Source organism: Rhincodon typus, chromosome 26, assembly GCF_021869965.1.
Source record: "Rhincodon typus isolate 14 chromosome 26, sRhiTyp1.1, whole genome shotgun sequence".
NCBI classification, from domain to species: Eukaryota; Metazoa; Chordata; class Chondrichthyes; order Orectolobiformes; family Rhincodontidae; genus Rhincodon; species Rhincodon typus.
Window position 1 is genome coordinate 30,820,425 of NC_063357.1, and position 15,364 is coordinate 30,835,788.

General features: G+C 38.6%; 1 protein-coding gene across 1 annotated transcript in view; it reads left to right on the forward strand.

Annotated features, from left to right (window-relative positions):
- Nucleotides 1-15,364, forward strand: part of LOC109917812 (E3 ubiquitin-protein ligase RNF43) — a 43,297-nt gene that overhangs the window by 12,839 nt on the left and 15,094 nt on the right. The window contains exons 3-5 of the mRNA XM_048612377.1: nucleotides 8,299-8,373; nucleotides 11,981-12,121; nucleotides 14,712-14,813. Of these exons, the coding sequence (XP_048468334.1) occupies nucleotides 8,299-8,373; nucleotides 11,981-12,121; nucleotides 14,712-14,813 (318 nt within the window). The remainder of the gene's footprint in view (nucleotides 1-8,298; nucleotides 8,374-11,980; nucleotides 12,122-14,711; nucleotides 14,814-15,364) is intronic.

Sequence of the window (15,364 nt, forward strand, 5' to 3'; positions counted from 1 at the left end):
TGCTGCTTGGCCTGCTGTGTTCATCCAGCCCTGCACCTTGTTGTCTCGGATTCTCCAGCATCTGCAGTTCCTACTATCTCTGAGCCCACAGAACAACCATTTTAGGAAACTGAGAAATCACACGATACATTTGGGCAAGGTTTTCAAGATTATACTTTCATGACCCACATAAATTCGCTTCATGGAGTCATGAGGGTCGTGTATAATTTAAATCCACATGCCCATATATTTGTAACTATATTGTTGCTGATTATGATAGTTGTGCTGTGATTTGAGATTTATCAGTTTATAAGGCAACAGCAAAGAAAGCCAAACTCCCAGATCCACAGAACCGAGCGTGGCAAAAGAGAAATAAGAAAGCAAATGGGATGAGTTCCTACAGGATTCGAGTCCTGGAACATTCCATGACTCTGGAGGTGGCATCTGAAACTATTTATACCGGAGTTGAGTGCTCAAGGGTGATGCTGAGTATGTGAAATGTAAAGTGTATCTTCAACACAAATTCACACAGAACAAGACTCAATGATTTACATTGTTTTGATAATGTTCGTATGGTGGCGTATGAACAGTGAACGACATAAGTACCTTTGTAAAGTGGGTTTTTGTCCTTTTCTGTTATCTCCATTTGTTGGACCTTAGCCGTTTTGGTAAGTGATTTTTGGGAAGCATTTGCTCTGATTTTGAGCTGAACTGCTTTCTAAAGCAAGCCAGCAAACACAATGAGAGAAAGGCCCTGAGGGTCAGGTGTTCAGAGTAAATAAATGTTTAATGTGAAAGGAGAAGCTTAAGCTATGGGATCAAAGGCTGAGATGCGCTGGAGCATGTTTGCAGAGAAGCAGTGCTCCAGGTGATCACCTCCCTTAAGATGCCTGCTTTCAACTGGAGTGGAGAGGTCTTGACCTTTTAGCAAAATATGTATGACTGCCCCAATAACAAACAGCAAGAAGCTGCAGCACGAGACACAGGTTTTAAAATAGTAAATGCTGGACAGAGCGCAGTAAGGTTTGTTGACATCTGAAGGAGAGAGAAGGTAATACAATATCAGGGAGCCCTTTATCAAAATTCACTAAAAGTGTCCAGCCTCTGTCACCGCCTGAAACATTGACAGTATTTCTTTTCCTGCAAATGATTAATATTTTGCAATGCATTTTTTAAAGATTACATTTCCAACTGTCATTGTTTATCTTTTGCTTCCTGGTTTATGCCTGGAGCAATCCAAACGCAAATCATTTTGCTCCCTGTGAATGAACACTTGGCTGGGTGAGGTGGCACCAGTTAACACTCCTTTTATCCTCTGAGGCCAAAGGGCTCTCTCTCAAACTGGTAAAGCTGATCAGTAGTTAATTTGATAGGTGTTGAGTCATTGGTCATTACTGCATGACTTAGACATGCCTGAGTTCAGGTTCATTGACTATGCAGCTCCCTACCAGTTTGAAGGAGAAATTGCTGGTGGAATATGAATTTTAAATTGCTTTCTTGAATTTCCCAGGGGAAAAAGTTGAGTTTAACCTGCATTTCAACCAATGTTGTCACTCAAACTCTTCTGGCGAAATAGACAGAAGCTCTTGATCACTGTGTCTTTTTTCAGTCTCATGCTCCCTGACTTTGATACTTCACTTGCCCTGATTAATATTTATGATTCCAAACAAGTTCTCCTTTTAGTTGTTTTTGAGTACCTCTTCTGACTTGCATGAGCCAGAAACACGAATAGAGGTCACTGTGGTCTCTAAACATTGGTCTCAGCTGAAGCTTCAAGATCACAAAGAACTAAAATTAACTTAAAGAAATCAATCAGTGAGAATAACCTCCCTCACTGCCCCTAAAGTGAAGTCTTCGATCATGGAAGGATTTGTCTCAGAGTTGAGAATTATTGCATTGTATTGCCTGTGTTACTGTTTGATCTTTGTCTGGAATATTGCTTTCCACTATGGCAGATGCTTTGATGGTTCTTGTGAATGGCACTGATTACATATGTCACTACTCCTTTAAATCCTTTTCTGGAATTCTGACCTCAGTACTTCATGGACAGAGCACACTTAATGAAAGTAATGGCCAATAGCATGAGTTTGGAGTGCACTCTTGCCTGATGATAATCCTGTTGGTGGTCATCACATCGATGCTAGTTCCTACCTTCTTCATCCACGTTGTTTGAAAGGCCCTGAACAATTTTGATAACTCCAACCCAGGTGGATAGTGGTGTAAATTTACCACCAGATGTTTTACCAACTGTGACAATGCTTTTGTTGTCTCCCTTAACGTAAGAAATTGGCTCTGAAAATTGTAGCATTCATGAATCCAGTAGACATTTATTAAGCTAATTATTATGTACAAACATTACATTCATAAGCATACAAGTGTCTTGATTAACATTAAGATTTCAGATCGCAACAAACCAGAATTAAGCAGCATGCTTCAAGTGATCCCAATGTAAAATGAAATATGTGAGGACTTTATGCCCTTAGGTCGCATGCTTTGTAACAGCAATAATACTATGATTATGTCTGTCAACTATATACTGACAAATTCACTGAGACACAATGTAACATTACCCTTTTTCCAAAGATGCACACTTAATTCAAAGAGATTTGCATAATTGTCTGTAACTGCATGCCAATCCATTAATTATACAACAGGGAAAAAGTTTACAAGCCCGATATTACAGAGATCAATATAACACTTTGGAAGTTTGACAATTTGTCCTAATCTGATGATCATATACCCTCTTGGAGAGGTGCATGTTGTTCAGTGTTGTATTTGTTTGACAACTTGGTTATCTTGCTGTTGTTTGTTGTCTGTCAACATCATGGTATAATCCTTATTAGGGTTTTATTGTTCACTTTTTTCATGTATGATCAGTGTGCTGTAGATTAGTCTGAGCTGCCTTCTGTTCCCTCAATGTAGCACCATGATCAGTAATCATTTTGGATTATCTGGGCTGGCTGAATATTTTCAAAGCCTTTGCTGGAATCCACATATTTGGATTTCCAACCTGCATTTTTTTCCCAGCGTATAGTTTTCGAAGTTATCCTCATCATGTATCTGGTCCATTCTCCCCTCTGTCTGAAGAAAGGGCAAGGTCATTTGTACTTGCTGTTTGGATGTAAATTGAGCTGGGATGGTAATCTTGACTCCGTTGATGTTGCATAGAGATGCAGCAGTGCAGTACAAAAACCTTGCATTGTTACTTGACAGTTAGTGATCATTGATTTGATAGTATGTGCCATACTTGCTGCTAGACCATTGATGGTGGGGTGCAATATCATATGGGCCACTCCCTACTTGGTGCACGTTTTGAATCAGTTTGCTAGTGTATTGCAAAGCATTGTCAGACTCTATATGATCCACACTACCAAATAAACTGAAAATAATGCTGTTTTGTCCACAGTTGTTACGCTTGTTGTGCTGATAAGTCAGTGAGTGATGGAAAGTCTGGAGAAATAGTCTGTCACAAAGATGTAATTTTCCCCTTGATTGTGGATAGATGTGTTAACACTTCCATCCAGCAAATGGTTGGAACATTGTGTGAATGTAGAGGCTAACTCTGCTGCTGGGGTTGATAGGTTTGGTATGGCATGGCTCAGATGTGTTGTCATTGAATATCCTGATTCATGTGCTTGCCATCTTGTACGCTGAATACCTATGTGTCCATGATAACATGGACATGATATCTTAGAATAATACTTCAGTTACTATGCCTGGTTTATCCTTAAAAATGACTTGTGTGATATAGCAAGTTGAACTCTGTATGCTCAAAATGAACAAATCTTGTTAGGTACCACTGTAATATTTCATGCCATCCTTAGATAGTGATCTTTTGCGGCTCTTGTAAGTGTTCATCAACAGTTCACTGGGGCACTGGTCAAAGTATAACGCATCAACTTTGAACACAGTTTGCATTAACGTGTAGTTCAAGAGTTCACCTTAGTCTTTGTCTGAGTTGGGTAACTTGCACATGTCATATTTAATCATTCTGGTACCTGGTATCTCACTTCAAAGTTATATGCTTGGATCTTGACAAGGGGCGCACTCATCATTGGTTTGTAGCATTTCATTTTGAATTGCTATGATCAGTTTTAATGGCAAATTTATTGACAAATAAGTAGGTGTGCAACAACATGATACCAAATACCAAATTAATATATCGTGCTATATATTGGAATAGTTGGCTTATCTGTTGACAGGTTGTTGAACCAAAGAGAATAAGTTCTGCATCAAAAAAGACATGCGCCTGTGACTTTTTACTGTTTCTGCTTTAGGAATTGTAACTTCTCTGGTTTTTGCAGTATTATCGTAAGCAAGATTTGTCTAACAAAGCATTTGTTTCACATCTCAATCTTAGCTGGATCAGGACGGATTTGATGGTTGGAATAAAAGGGCCAAAAGATATTTATCTGGCTAATGTTGCCCTTGCAGTTTGTGCTGCTATGTGTCAAACCATATTAACACAGTGCTGGCATCAGTAAGTGAAAGTTGTGGTCATGTGCTTTCTTTGTCTTAACCACGGTTGTGATATCATCAGAATTGCAAATACAACCAGGTATGTTCTCAATGATCCTATACTTATGCCGCTCGAATGTGTCTTGGCTAACTGAGTACTCAAGCGTTAACCATCAGAAACTCTACCAATCAAATGACACCCGATATGTTATAACCATTTAAGATTAAATGGACAGACCAATGTCCATGTTTCGCATCTCGACTGGAGAAGAATGTTGCTCTGGAAAACTTATTGTTTAATTCTTCCACTGCTGGTAGTTTGTTTGGATGCCTTTTAAATGAATGGTTGAGGTACTTTAGATCTAAACAAACCCTTAGGTTGCCATCACTGTTTAAAACACACAGTGGAGCTACACCAATCTGTATGGTGGTAGACATTCTGAATTATACCTTTTCACTCCATCTCATTCAGTTCCACTCAAAACTTCACTGAAATGTGCATGCTGCACTTCCTTGGAGAATCAGTAAATGTGGTTGCATCATCTTCAAGATGCAGTACTGCGTTACCCTTAAAATTGTTAATCACATCAAACTCATCTGTGTACAGATGTTTGTGATCACTAATTCAATCATGCCACATGTCTGTTCTGCCACATTGGTTGTGATTTGAATTTCAGGAATTGTGACTATATCGAGATCTGTGCATACAGGTAGTCTTGAACCACTGCTGCACTGTTGTTATCTAGTGGGTAGAGAATTTCAGGAGGCCAAGATTAGCTTGTGTATTGGCTCTGCAATGCACAAAATGGATGATCCATTATATGCTATAAGATGGTCTCTTTCAGGCTATGCTATCGAGTGTCATTTGCTGAGATAGGTGTCTTTCAGATGTGTATTGGTAATATGTTGGCACTAGCTCCTGTGTTGGGTTTGGCTGTTAGAATTTATTGTTCTGCCTTTCCAGGACACTTTAATTTTCATGATTGTAAAGACTCTGATCATCTTATACCGTCCACGCAGTGTTTGACGTTAACATCACGCAAAACTTGATCATATCTTCTAATATTTGCCTTTTGCTTGGTTGACTCTAAACTTGATGTGTTTGTGTACCTGAACAATTTTTGTTCTGCCAGTGTTGTGCTGTTGTACCATTTTGTTAGTCAGCTATGTTTTGTTCTGAGCTTTGGCTTGGCTTTTGAAACCAGATTTCCTGCACATGTGCCTAATGGCTTTTTGTGCTACATGCTTTACAGATATCAAGAAAAGCTGATCAGCTTTTGGGTAGATTGATGTTCCCCATTTTGTAACAATTTTGTTGGTTTGATGTGTTTTGTTGACTATAGTAATAATGTTGTCTGTACTTAAAATGTATAAGTATTGACATGATGGCTTCATACTTGTGTCCATACTCAAGTAATGTGCCAATGGTTAAGCCCCTTTCCCTTGCCTAGCAGATCCTTCTGCAAGACTTTAAATAGTGTAGAGGCAATGACAAACTCAATGAGTCTCTGATAGTTCCATTTCGGAAAATTGACATTTCCTTGCGACAACTTCTGACAACCTGGTCAATAGATTATTGAGGTTGCTGTCTGTCTGACAATATCTGGAATTGTTAATCCTAAAGTTAATTTGTATCTTGTGGTGGTCTCTGAGAACTTTCCCAATCTTTTCTGGATTATTGTGATTGTCTATGGAAAGAACATCTGTGTAAATTCCCTGAAAGCCCTCTTTGCAAACAGCAAGTAGGATTTTCATCGTTCTATTCTTGGAATTATCTATTGCTCGATCTGTAAAATAGAACTGCATATATATTTGATTACTTGTAATTCAGTAAAGGTGTCTCTGGATACACATCCATAATTAAGGCTAACATGTAGAGTGGAAACACTTAAAATTTTGTGTTGTACTATTATCTACAGATCTGTATAGTTGTTTGTACATAGAAACGGATGCTAATAATGGGTGAAAAACTGTTCCTTTGCCCAAATTCTCTGTTCATTTGGTTCATAATTAGTTTTCCAAATATCTGCCATGACGATATTGGAACTCTTTGACAATGACCACTATGAATAGCATGATGTGAGCTTGCTTCCAGCAGGGTATTTGTAACTGATGTAGAAATGCTTATGTTATCTCCTGTAACATAAGACACTGGTCAAGGATATTGTGGTATGGAAGAATCCAGCAGACATTTATTATAGCTAACTATTATGTACAAACATTGCATTCACAGGCACCAAAGTTAATATTAAGTTATTAGATTGCAATCATAAGGCAATATATGGCATTCTGAGATCTGATTACCACTGAGGAATATTTTATTTGGTGATTGTTAAATTGTATTTTGAGATGGAAAGTCTTGTATGTCCAGGGGATGGAATCCCAGCACTTCAGGTGTTTTGAAGTAGGAAAACACATATCAAATGTGCTTACTGAAATTCGTCCATTGTAAATGGATTTGCTAGGACCATTCCAGCCCCTGGTAAAGTTCGATCCTGCTGGGCATGCAGTGTGTAGACTGTAAAATGTACATGCGCCATTGGAACGAAATTGAGTTCCATTGTTTAGAGTATCCCTTTCCTTAGGATGTACATTGTGGATCTATCTTAGGGAAACTCAGAAAGTTGAAGAAATGCTGAGAAATTTTACCATTTTAAGGCACAATACATGAGGGAATGAGAGAAACTGACAGGCTCAGTATAAGACTTTCAGACTTATTAGATTCATTGTACAGTTGGCTAAGAAATATTTATCAGTCATGTTTTTGCATTTCTAGATTGAACAACAGTAAGCATCAGCTTACACTTGTGACAGTTTAAAACCCTCACACTTAAAAGGATGCCAAGAGTCAGCTTTTTAGCTTGTTATTCAGCTGTTCTGTGAAGATTTGAGCGGAAGTTATCACTTTGGAGAGTTCAGGATCTTCTGAATTTTTGCCCTCAATATGTTGTGCCTCAGCAAAGAAAAGGTTGCTTTGCTATGAATACGTTGAAAGATGTAACTAAAAATCATACGCAGTTCATTCTTGGGTAACTGCACATGGATCAAGGGAAGTAGTTATGTTTCCACCAATGTTGAACTGTGGAGTGCTGTGTGCCTGACCATGTCTCATTGTTGAATTGTGGAGCCCTGTGTGTGACAGTATCTGTTAAAGGTAGAATTCTGTTTGTGCCTAAGCATTGCTGAATTGTAAAGTATCTGGAGGTGCTGCATATGATTTAGATGGATAATCAGCGCCCCCTGCTGAATTGTCAGTTTTCAGTTGCCTGGATGTCTCAAAATGGTTTACGCATTCAGTGTACATTTGAACTTTAGAAATATTTGATGCCTTGGGCATTTACAGATTAAAGAGTTGATGGGGAATCCGGGGATTAAATAATTCTCTGAAACATGTGAACCTTATAAAATTCAAAACTGGGACAAAAGATTTGTGTGGGAATGTGCAACAATTGTTATTTTTTAAGAAACCTCGAGTACAAACCACAGACAATAACTACAATGTCTTTAGTGACCTAATTACTCAGAAACCCACCGTCACACTCAATTGCTGTTTTCCCCACATGGTGCTGTATCTCTTGTTTATATGGCATCTGATCCGATGTTTGTACCGTCATTATTGTGCTGCTAACTCTCTCATACAAAGGTGTTGTATCCTACTTTTTCACTTCTGAAGAATGTATAGCAGAGATGGTCAGTGATATTTCCAGTTATTGTCCATCTTTATTATCTTTATCTAGATAGCCATCTGGAGCCTCTTAACTTTATTTAACAGTCACAAATAAGGAAGCTTCTGGTTTGACAATTTTGTGGAGTAGGATGTGTTATATATATTTTCACCACTTTTGTCTTTGTCTCCTTTAGGCCAAGTTTGCTATTCAGAGAGGTGCCACAGCAGTGATTTTTGATGTAACAGATGATGCAAGTGCTGTGGGTCAGGTAAGATAAGTATTCACTGCCACTGTCATTAACCATTGGAACGAAATTGAGTTCCATTGTTTAGAGTATCCCACTCCTTAGGATGTACATTGTGGATCTATCTTAGGGAAACTCAGAAAGTTGAAGAAATGCTGAGAAATTTTACCATTTTAAGGCACAATACATGAGGGAATGAGAGAAACTGACAGGATCAGTATAAGACTTTCAGACTTATTAGATTCATTGTACAGTTGGCAACCTACAGGCTGCACAACCTGGGAATAATTTGGGGAAAATATGATCTTTTGTTAAAGTCCATTTTTCCATAACTCAACAAAAGCATCTGATTGTCACCTCTCACCAGAACAGTAATGTAAGTGCACACCTTTCCAAACATAGATCCTAGTCATCCAATTCGTTACTGAGGAGTTCCCATCACTGAACAGACGATATCTCGAATTCTTTGGGAACGTTTATTGAAACCATATTTACTTCCAGTTGAGCATTTAATGACTTCTTTGGAGATGGACATCCACAACCAGTTTTAACAAGGTCCCAAAACCAGTCATGGGTGCAACAAATGAAGAATGTTAGTTAATTCAGGGGAAACACATCCTGTTATTCTCCAGAATTTGGCACAGACACTATAACATTGTTCTGAACCTCCAGAACAGGGAAGACAGGGCCTCAGTTTATCATGGAGCCTCCCTATCTATGGAGGCATATAAATAACAATAGCAACACCATCCAGGATGAATTTAACCCCTTTTGATTGGCATCCTGTCCATCACATCAAACACTCACTGGTATCACCACCAGTGCATCTTGGCTACAGTGTGTACTATTTTGAAAATATGCTGCAAAATCCACCAAGATTTTACTTTCAGTGGCACCTCCCAAATCTACAACTTGTACCAATTTCAAAGGACAAGGGCAGCAGACACATGGGGACATCACCACTTGCAAATTCCAATCTAAGCCACACGTGATCCACCATTGGAAATATTTTGTGGTTCCTTCATTGTAGTTGGGTCAAAGTTCAGAACTTTCTACCTAGTAGCTGCGTGGGGATGCCTTCAGATGAACTGCAGAGGTTCAATAAAGTGGCTCACCACCTGCTCAAGGGCGGTTAGGGATAGGAAAGAACTGATGCCCAAGCCAGCACTGTCCACATCCCATAAACCAAAAACTGAAAAAAAAAGCCTCTGTTTAATATCTGATTAGAAGGACCATACTTATGACAAAACAGCACTTAGTATAAATACCACTGAAGTATCACCCTAGATTATGGCCTCTGCCCAGAATGCAGATCAACCTTTCAACCTCCATAGACACAAGAAGGCTGTGACTGAGCATGTCTACTACAGAAGTAAAAATCCAAAAACATCAAATATTGCACTTTTGCGTCCCTTAGTTTAAGCACACACTGAACTGTATAACTGTTCACAACTTGAACACCGAACACTGAGCACTAAGACACACTCATCAGTTCAAGGGTGGATTCTGTTTTGAAGAGGGTAATTGTAAGAAAGTGGCAAATTATGCAATGGCATGAAGGAATAATGGCAAAGATCAGCTCTTTGAACATTGATATGTGGACATGTGTAAGTAAAATGCAGCTTTCTCCAATCTGTTACTTTAGCATCATGAGGGGTGGTTGGACTGAACAGGAAAATGTAACTAGTTCAAAGAGTGTCGCATTTATATAACCAGACATGTGAGATAAACAGGATTAGATTTGTAGATTAGATATTGATACTAATTACAAGTTTGTGTTGTGCCAAGAATCTAAAGCTAAGAGGCATAATTCATACATAATTCAAATTTTATAAAAATAATGTCCAAAGTGGATAAATACTTGTATATTATGGAAGAACTGGCTTATTCATTTGAGCTGAGAGCCCAAATGCTAACTACTATAGTTAAATCAGTGAATGGGTGGTACATGTGGAGAGAACTATTCTAAGCTTCACTTGGCATATGACTTTCATATGAGAAACTGAAATCAATCTGACTTTAGGACTTTTGTTACACTGAGCAATCAAGTATTAACAGATGGGAAAGCAACACAAAAATCCATTTTTTAAAGGAAAAGACCATTTGGCTGAAATTATTTGTCCTGCTTTCTGAGTTCAACCAGACCTATCTTTCTGAAGAAACTTATCAAATTGTCTTAACCCCACTGAAATCATTTGCTCAATGTCCTTCTATAGTAATGTAGTTAATTAGAGAGCACAGTGAGGAGATTTGAAGAGCTAAAACCTTGACATTGACATTCTATAAATGTTAATAATTTGGTTACTGTTTCTGTAATTATCAAAAAGTGGGGTCAATCCCTGTTTTTCTGAAAACTGAAGCCTTTACAAAAATGAACAAGTTGCTTGGACGTTTTTTTTTAAATTAATGATAGCACAGAATAATCAAGTGAAACCCAATAATAGCTTTGGATTGTAAAGCTACCACAAGGAAACTAGGGATACCATGGAAATGGAGGGACTCACCACTGGGCTTATTAAAGTGAGCTTTGAAGCTAAGATCAAGAGTATACCATGGACAATGCAATGAATATTAACAGTGGGGAATAATGGAAACCTGTTAAAACTTTGTGACAGGAGAGAAAACAGAAAATGTGAAGAATGACACCATAGTAGTTGATTAAGGTGATCATAAAAGATGACTGAGAACCTTGTATAAATTGGTTGTGGATGTTTTAAATGTGTTAGAATGTAAAAGGAAAGCTAAAAGTTGATAGTGAGGGGAAATCAAAAGATTCTAAGCAGCATATGGGATATTCAAGTTCCAACAGTGAACCAACTGATTGTAACATAATGGATCAAGAAATTATGGCTGATGTTCCTACATCAGGCAATTTTCATATTAAGTCTGAAGTTGATCATGCAGATCAGGGACATGCATCTCTTCAATAAAAAGGTCTCACTACGCCACCTGTTAAAGAGCATCATAGACTCTTCAGAGAAATAAGGAAGCATATTTCAATGCTGATGCAAGTTTCATAAATGCTGGAGCTGTTTGAGAAGAAGACTTCTCATCTAATCCTACAATTGAAAAGTTAATATGTAATACTGGTAGTAAGGGAAATAATTGGTCACTTAATGAGCAGTGTGGTTGAGTGTACAGTCTGGACAAGCTGTAATCAGTATTGTATTCAGCTGTGGGATTCAGATTCTCTCTCTTGCTGTCTCCACGAGTTGTGTGTTCAGTTTCATGGGGACATGCAGAGTTTACCCATAATGTTCAGTGTTAATGGAATCCTTGTAGCCTTATTGTCCTGTCTTTTTCTTTAAGAAATGTAGGTAAATTCTGCCTCTCTTACTGTGAAAATGAGTCTATGCCAATTTGTAATCCATCTGTGTTTTTATATCATGTAGCCCTGAGTGTTGAAGCCCTTTTGCATTTGTAAACACTGCATTTCTTTTGTATCCTTGCCATTGGGGTGGTGATGTCCAAGGAATGTAAAGCATCAAGTTGTAGACAGTCTCTATTAATTCTGTGTTGGTAAAATTCAAATTACAAGTGAAATACCTATGTGTATTGCTGAATACAAGATAATTAATCAATCCTCCAATAAGACACTCCTTTACATGGCTTTTCCTCCTCCTCTTGGTAGCTGAAACAGAATCAAGAGGATCTTTTGCCTCGTCCAGTTATCCTGATCCAAGGCCGGGATGCTACCCAGCTGATGAAGGTCATCAACACCAATGGCGAAGCAGTGGTCAGGATTCATGTCAAGAGTGACAGACTGGGTCGGGTAAGTGTTATGTCAGAAATACGTACCTCAAGCTCAGCTAAAGACTTGAAGGTCAAGGGGATGTATTCTCATTAACTATGAATTTGTGTAAGATCCCAAGTCCTGTGTATGCAACCCGACACCAGCACAGAACCACATTCAGCCTGGGGACCCACTCAGCCTTCCTGCTGTTTCATCATTTTTGGCACATTGTCTAATTAGCAGTAGGTTCATAATATTCAAGTACCGAGCTGCCTATACTTGCTGCTTCATTAATGGTTACCTACAGTATCACCTGCAAAGCATTTTTAAGTAACTTATTCAGAATTAATTTCCAACTATTTTCACAGAGGTCTTAAAATTGGGCCACCAAGTGAGCAGGAGGATGTGAGGCTATCTACATAAACTGTATATAAACCTTTTGTGAAATACTTGGTTCTAAAGCATCTGAGACAGATGTGGCTTCATCAAGCTAATTATCCCATAACTAATGTGTGGATGGATGTTTCCTGGGGTCTGTCTTTAAGACAGTCTCAAAGTAATTCCCCATTGTATATGTTTTTCAATAGAAAGTCTAAAACATTCTAATTAAATCTAGAAGATCTAAGATTGAGGTAGGAAATGTGACTACAGGCTGTGAGCACTTTAAGATAAACAAAAACCCTTCTCTATTCATTCAACTAAGAGCATTTCCTGAAGCCTTCATTTATTCAGTAGAATAATACTGACCCCCATCAAGCCTACAATACCATTCTCACGTTGTCAAAGCTTTATCAGGTTAAAATATTCCAAAGTTGGGATAATTCAGGCAAATTATGATCCCAGCTATATTGGTTGGATTGGATGGACTCGCAGGTTACATGTTAAGTAGGTGGGGAAAAAACATGATTTAACAACTCATTCCCTTAACCCATCCACCATTCGTTAAACTTTGAAGTATTTTTGTGTGTTTTAACCTCCTATTGTGTGGGTTCGTTTTGTGGAAGGGAGATCACATCTGAGCGTTGAATATCTGTCACTAAAAGCCAGAGCTATGGGTCAGCGTGAAATACTTTCTTACAGGGAATCTGAAATTTGTGGGATCTCTTTAAAAAATAAAATCTATAACTTTCCATGGTACGCCAGCCTGTCTCTGTAAAGATTAATCCTGATTGATGTTTTCATAAATTACCCCACAGAGACTTTTAGAAACAAAGTTTATCACTTTCCAATGAGCAATCCGACCGATTACCTTTCCTCTACAGAAATACATTTAATTGTCTCTATAACCATTTTATACCACCTGCCTTAATGCCCTTTCCCTCACACCTTGTTTCCCCCATTATACTTTGGGTCATTAAGTACCTTCAGCATTCTTCCACCAGCACTCTGAAGCTCTATCCCTTAAAAACTTGGCCCATTTGCCGTCTCTTTCCCTCCTGCCCAAAAGATTGTCTTCATTCACTTCTCCTAAATCCTCTATCATGATTGCTCCCTTCCTCTTCACCACTTGTGAAACCTTGTAGAAATATTTTTAACCTAGAATGTAAACCATTCAGCGCAGTGAGCAATGTAACTGGAGCAATTTTGCTAATTCCCTTTATTTGAAAAACTTTGTTTAGGTCAGCTGAAAATTCCTTTTCCAAAAGAAAACAAATCCAATATCTATAACCTTTCCTTGTATCTTAAATTGCCAATATCCAGAATCACATATGTGAACCTTCTTTTCCTTCTGAAAAGCAACAACAGTATTCTTCTGATTATTGAGTGCTTTGAACTGCATGTGTTAAATGGGGCATGGGAGGGAACTGAAGGCTGGAACACAGAAGTACATACAAATTCTGACCATTGAAGACTATATCATAGATAACTGAGTTGAGGGTCACATTCCAATAACCATGTAGAGAAAAATAGGCTTTAACTGCTACAAGTATGAATTGTATCCTTTTCCTTTCCTGTGATCAGCCTTCAGGCAGTTCAATATTGGGTTGCTAACTGTTGCTACCTTCCATTGTACGAGATGAGACTTGCAAGCCTCAGCTATATACTACACATTTGTTTAATTTCTCTTACACAGCAATTCTGTCAAGTTGCAAATGTGTAGGTGATGGGGAGTGAGTAACAGACAGCTAGTAACTGCTGGTAATTATCTTTGATAATCCTGTGACACATTCAGTCTGCAAAGTGTTCTTGGAAATGGTTCCCTGACTGCATGCCTACTCCAGTAATGTAATGATGATTTGCTGTCATGGTTTTCTGAATTATTCCTCTGATATTTGTCATCCACCCATCTACTAAAAAGGTGATCTGTTGTCCCATAAGAGAAAATTACAAGGGTTGTGATTCCTGTGAAAATTTCTTCAGCACTTAGTCTTGCACACCAGGTAATGTTCAGAATACTCAGAACTGTAATACTCAGAACTGAGTGTTTATACCTTTTCTCCCCACCCTCATTACTTCCTTAGAGCTTTATTTTTCAAACTGAACTCAAGATGCTTAATGCCATTTTTAAGATTTTGTTCACTTAATTAGGCCTCTTATGCTTGTCATGTTTTAACTGAGCCAGTGTTATGCCAAATGATAGAATAACCTCTACGTTTCAATCAGTAATCTCTCTTTCTCTCCTCTTCAGCCCGCCTACGATGTGGGGATCCTCATGACCCTGATTGTGGCTTTCTCAGTAGTTGTCATGATCCTGGCGGTGCGAATCAAGTGCAAGCAGAACCGGACTCGGGTGAGAGTAGTGCCCTCCAATTTATAGCAGTCTCAGCTGTTAGTTTTCTGTTAAACTTTAGTCCAGTCATGTCACTTTGCTTTGGTTTGCATCAGTGAATACTTACGTTCCTGCATTCACAACTACTCAGGATCTATGTTGTTACCATTGTGGTAACGATTCAAATTTGGGTTCTGAATTATGCCCTAATAACACTTAGAACATAGAACATAGAACATTACAGCGCAGTACAGGCCCTTCGGCCCTCGATGTTGCACCGACCTGTGAAACCAATCTGAAGCCCATCTAACCTAAACTATTCCATTATCATCCATATGTTTATCCAATGACCATTTAAATGCCCTTAAAGTGGGCGAGTCTACTATTTTTGCAGGCAGGGCATTCCACGCCCTTACTACTCTCTGAGTAAAGAACCTACCTCTGACATCTGTCCTATATCTATCACCCCTCAATTTAAAGCTATGTCCCCTCGTGCTAGCCGTCATCATCCGAGGAAAAAGGTTCCCACTGTCCACCCTATCTAATCCTCTGATCATCTTGTATGTCTCTAT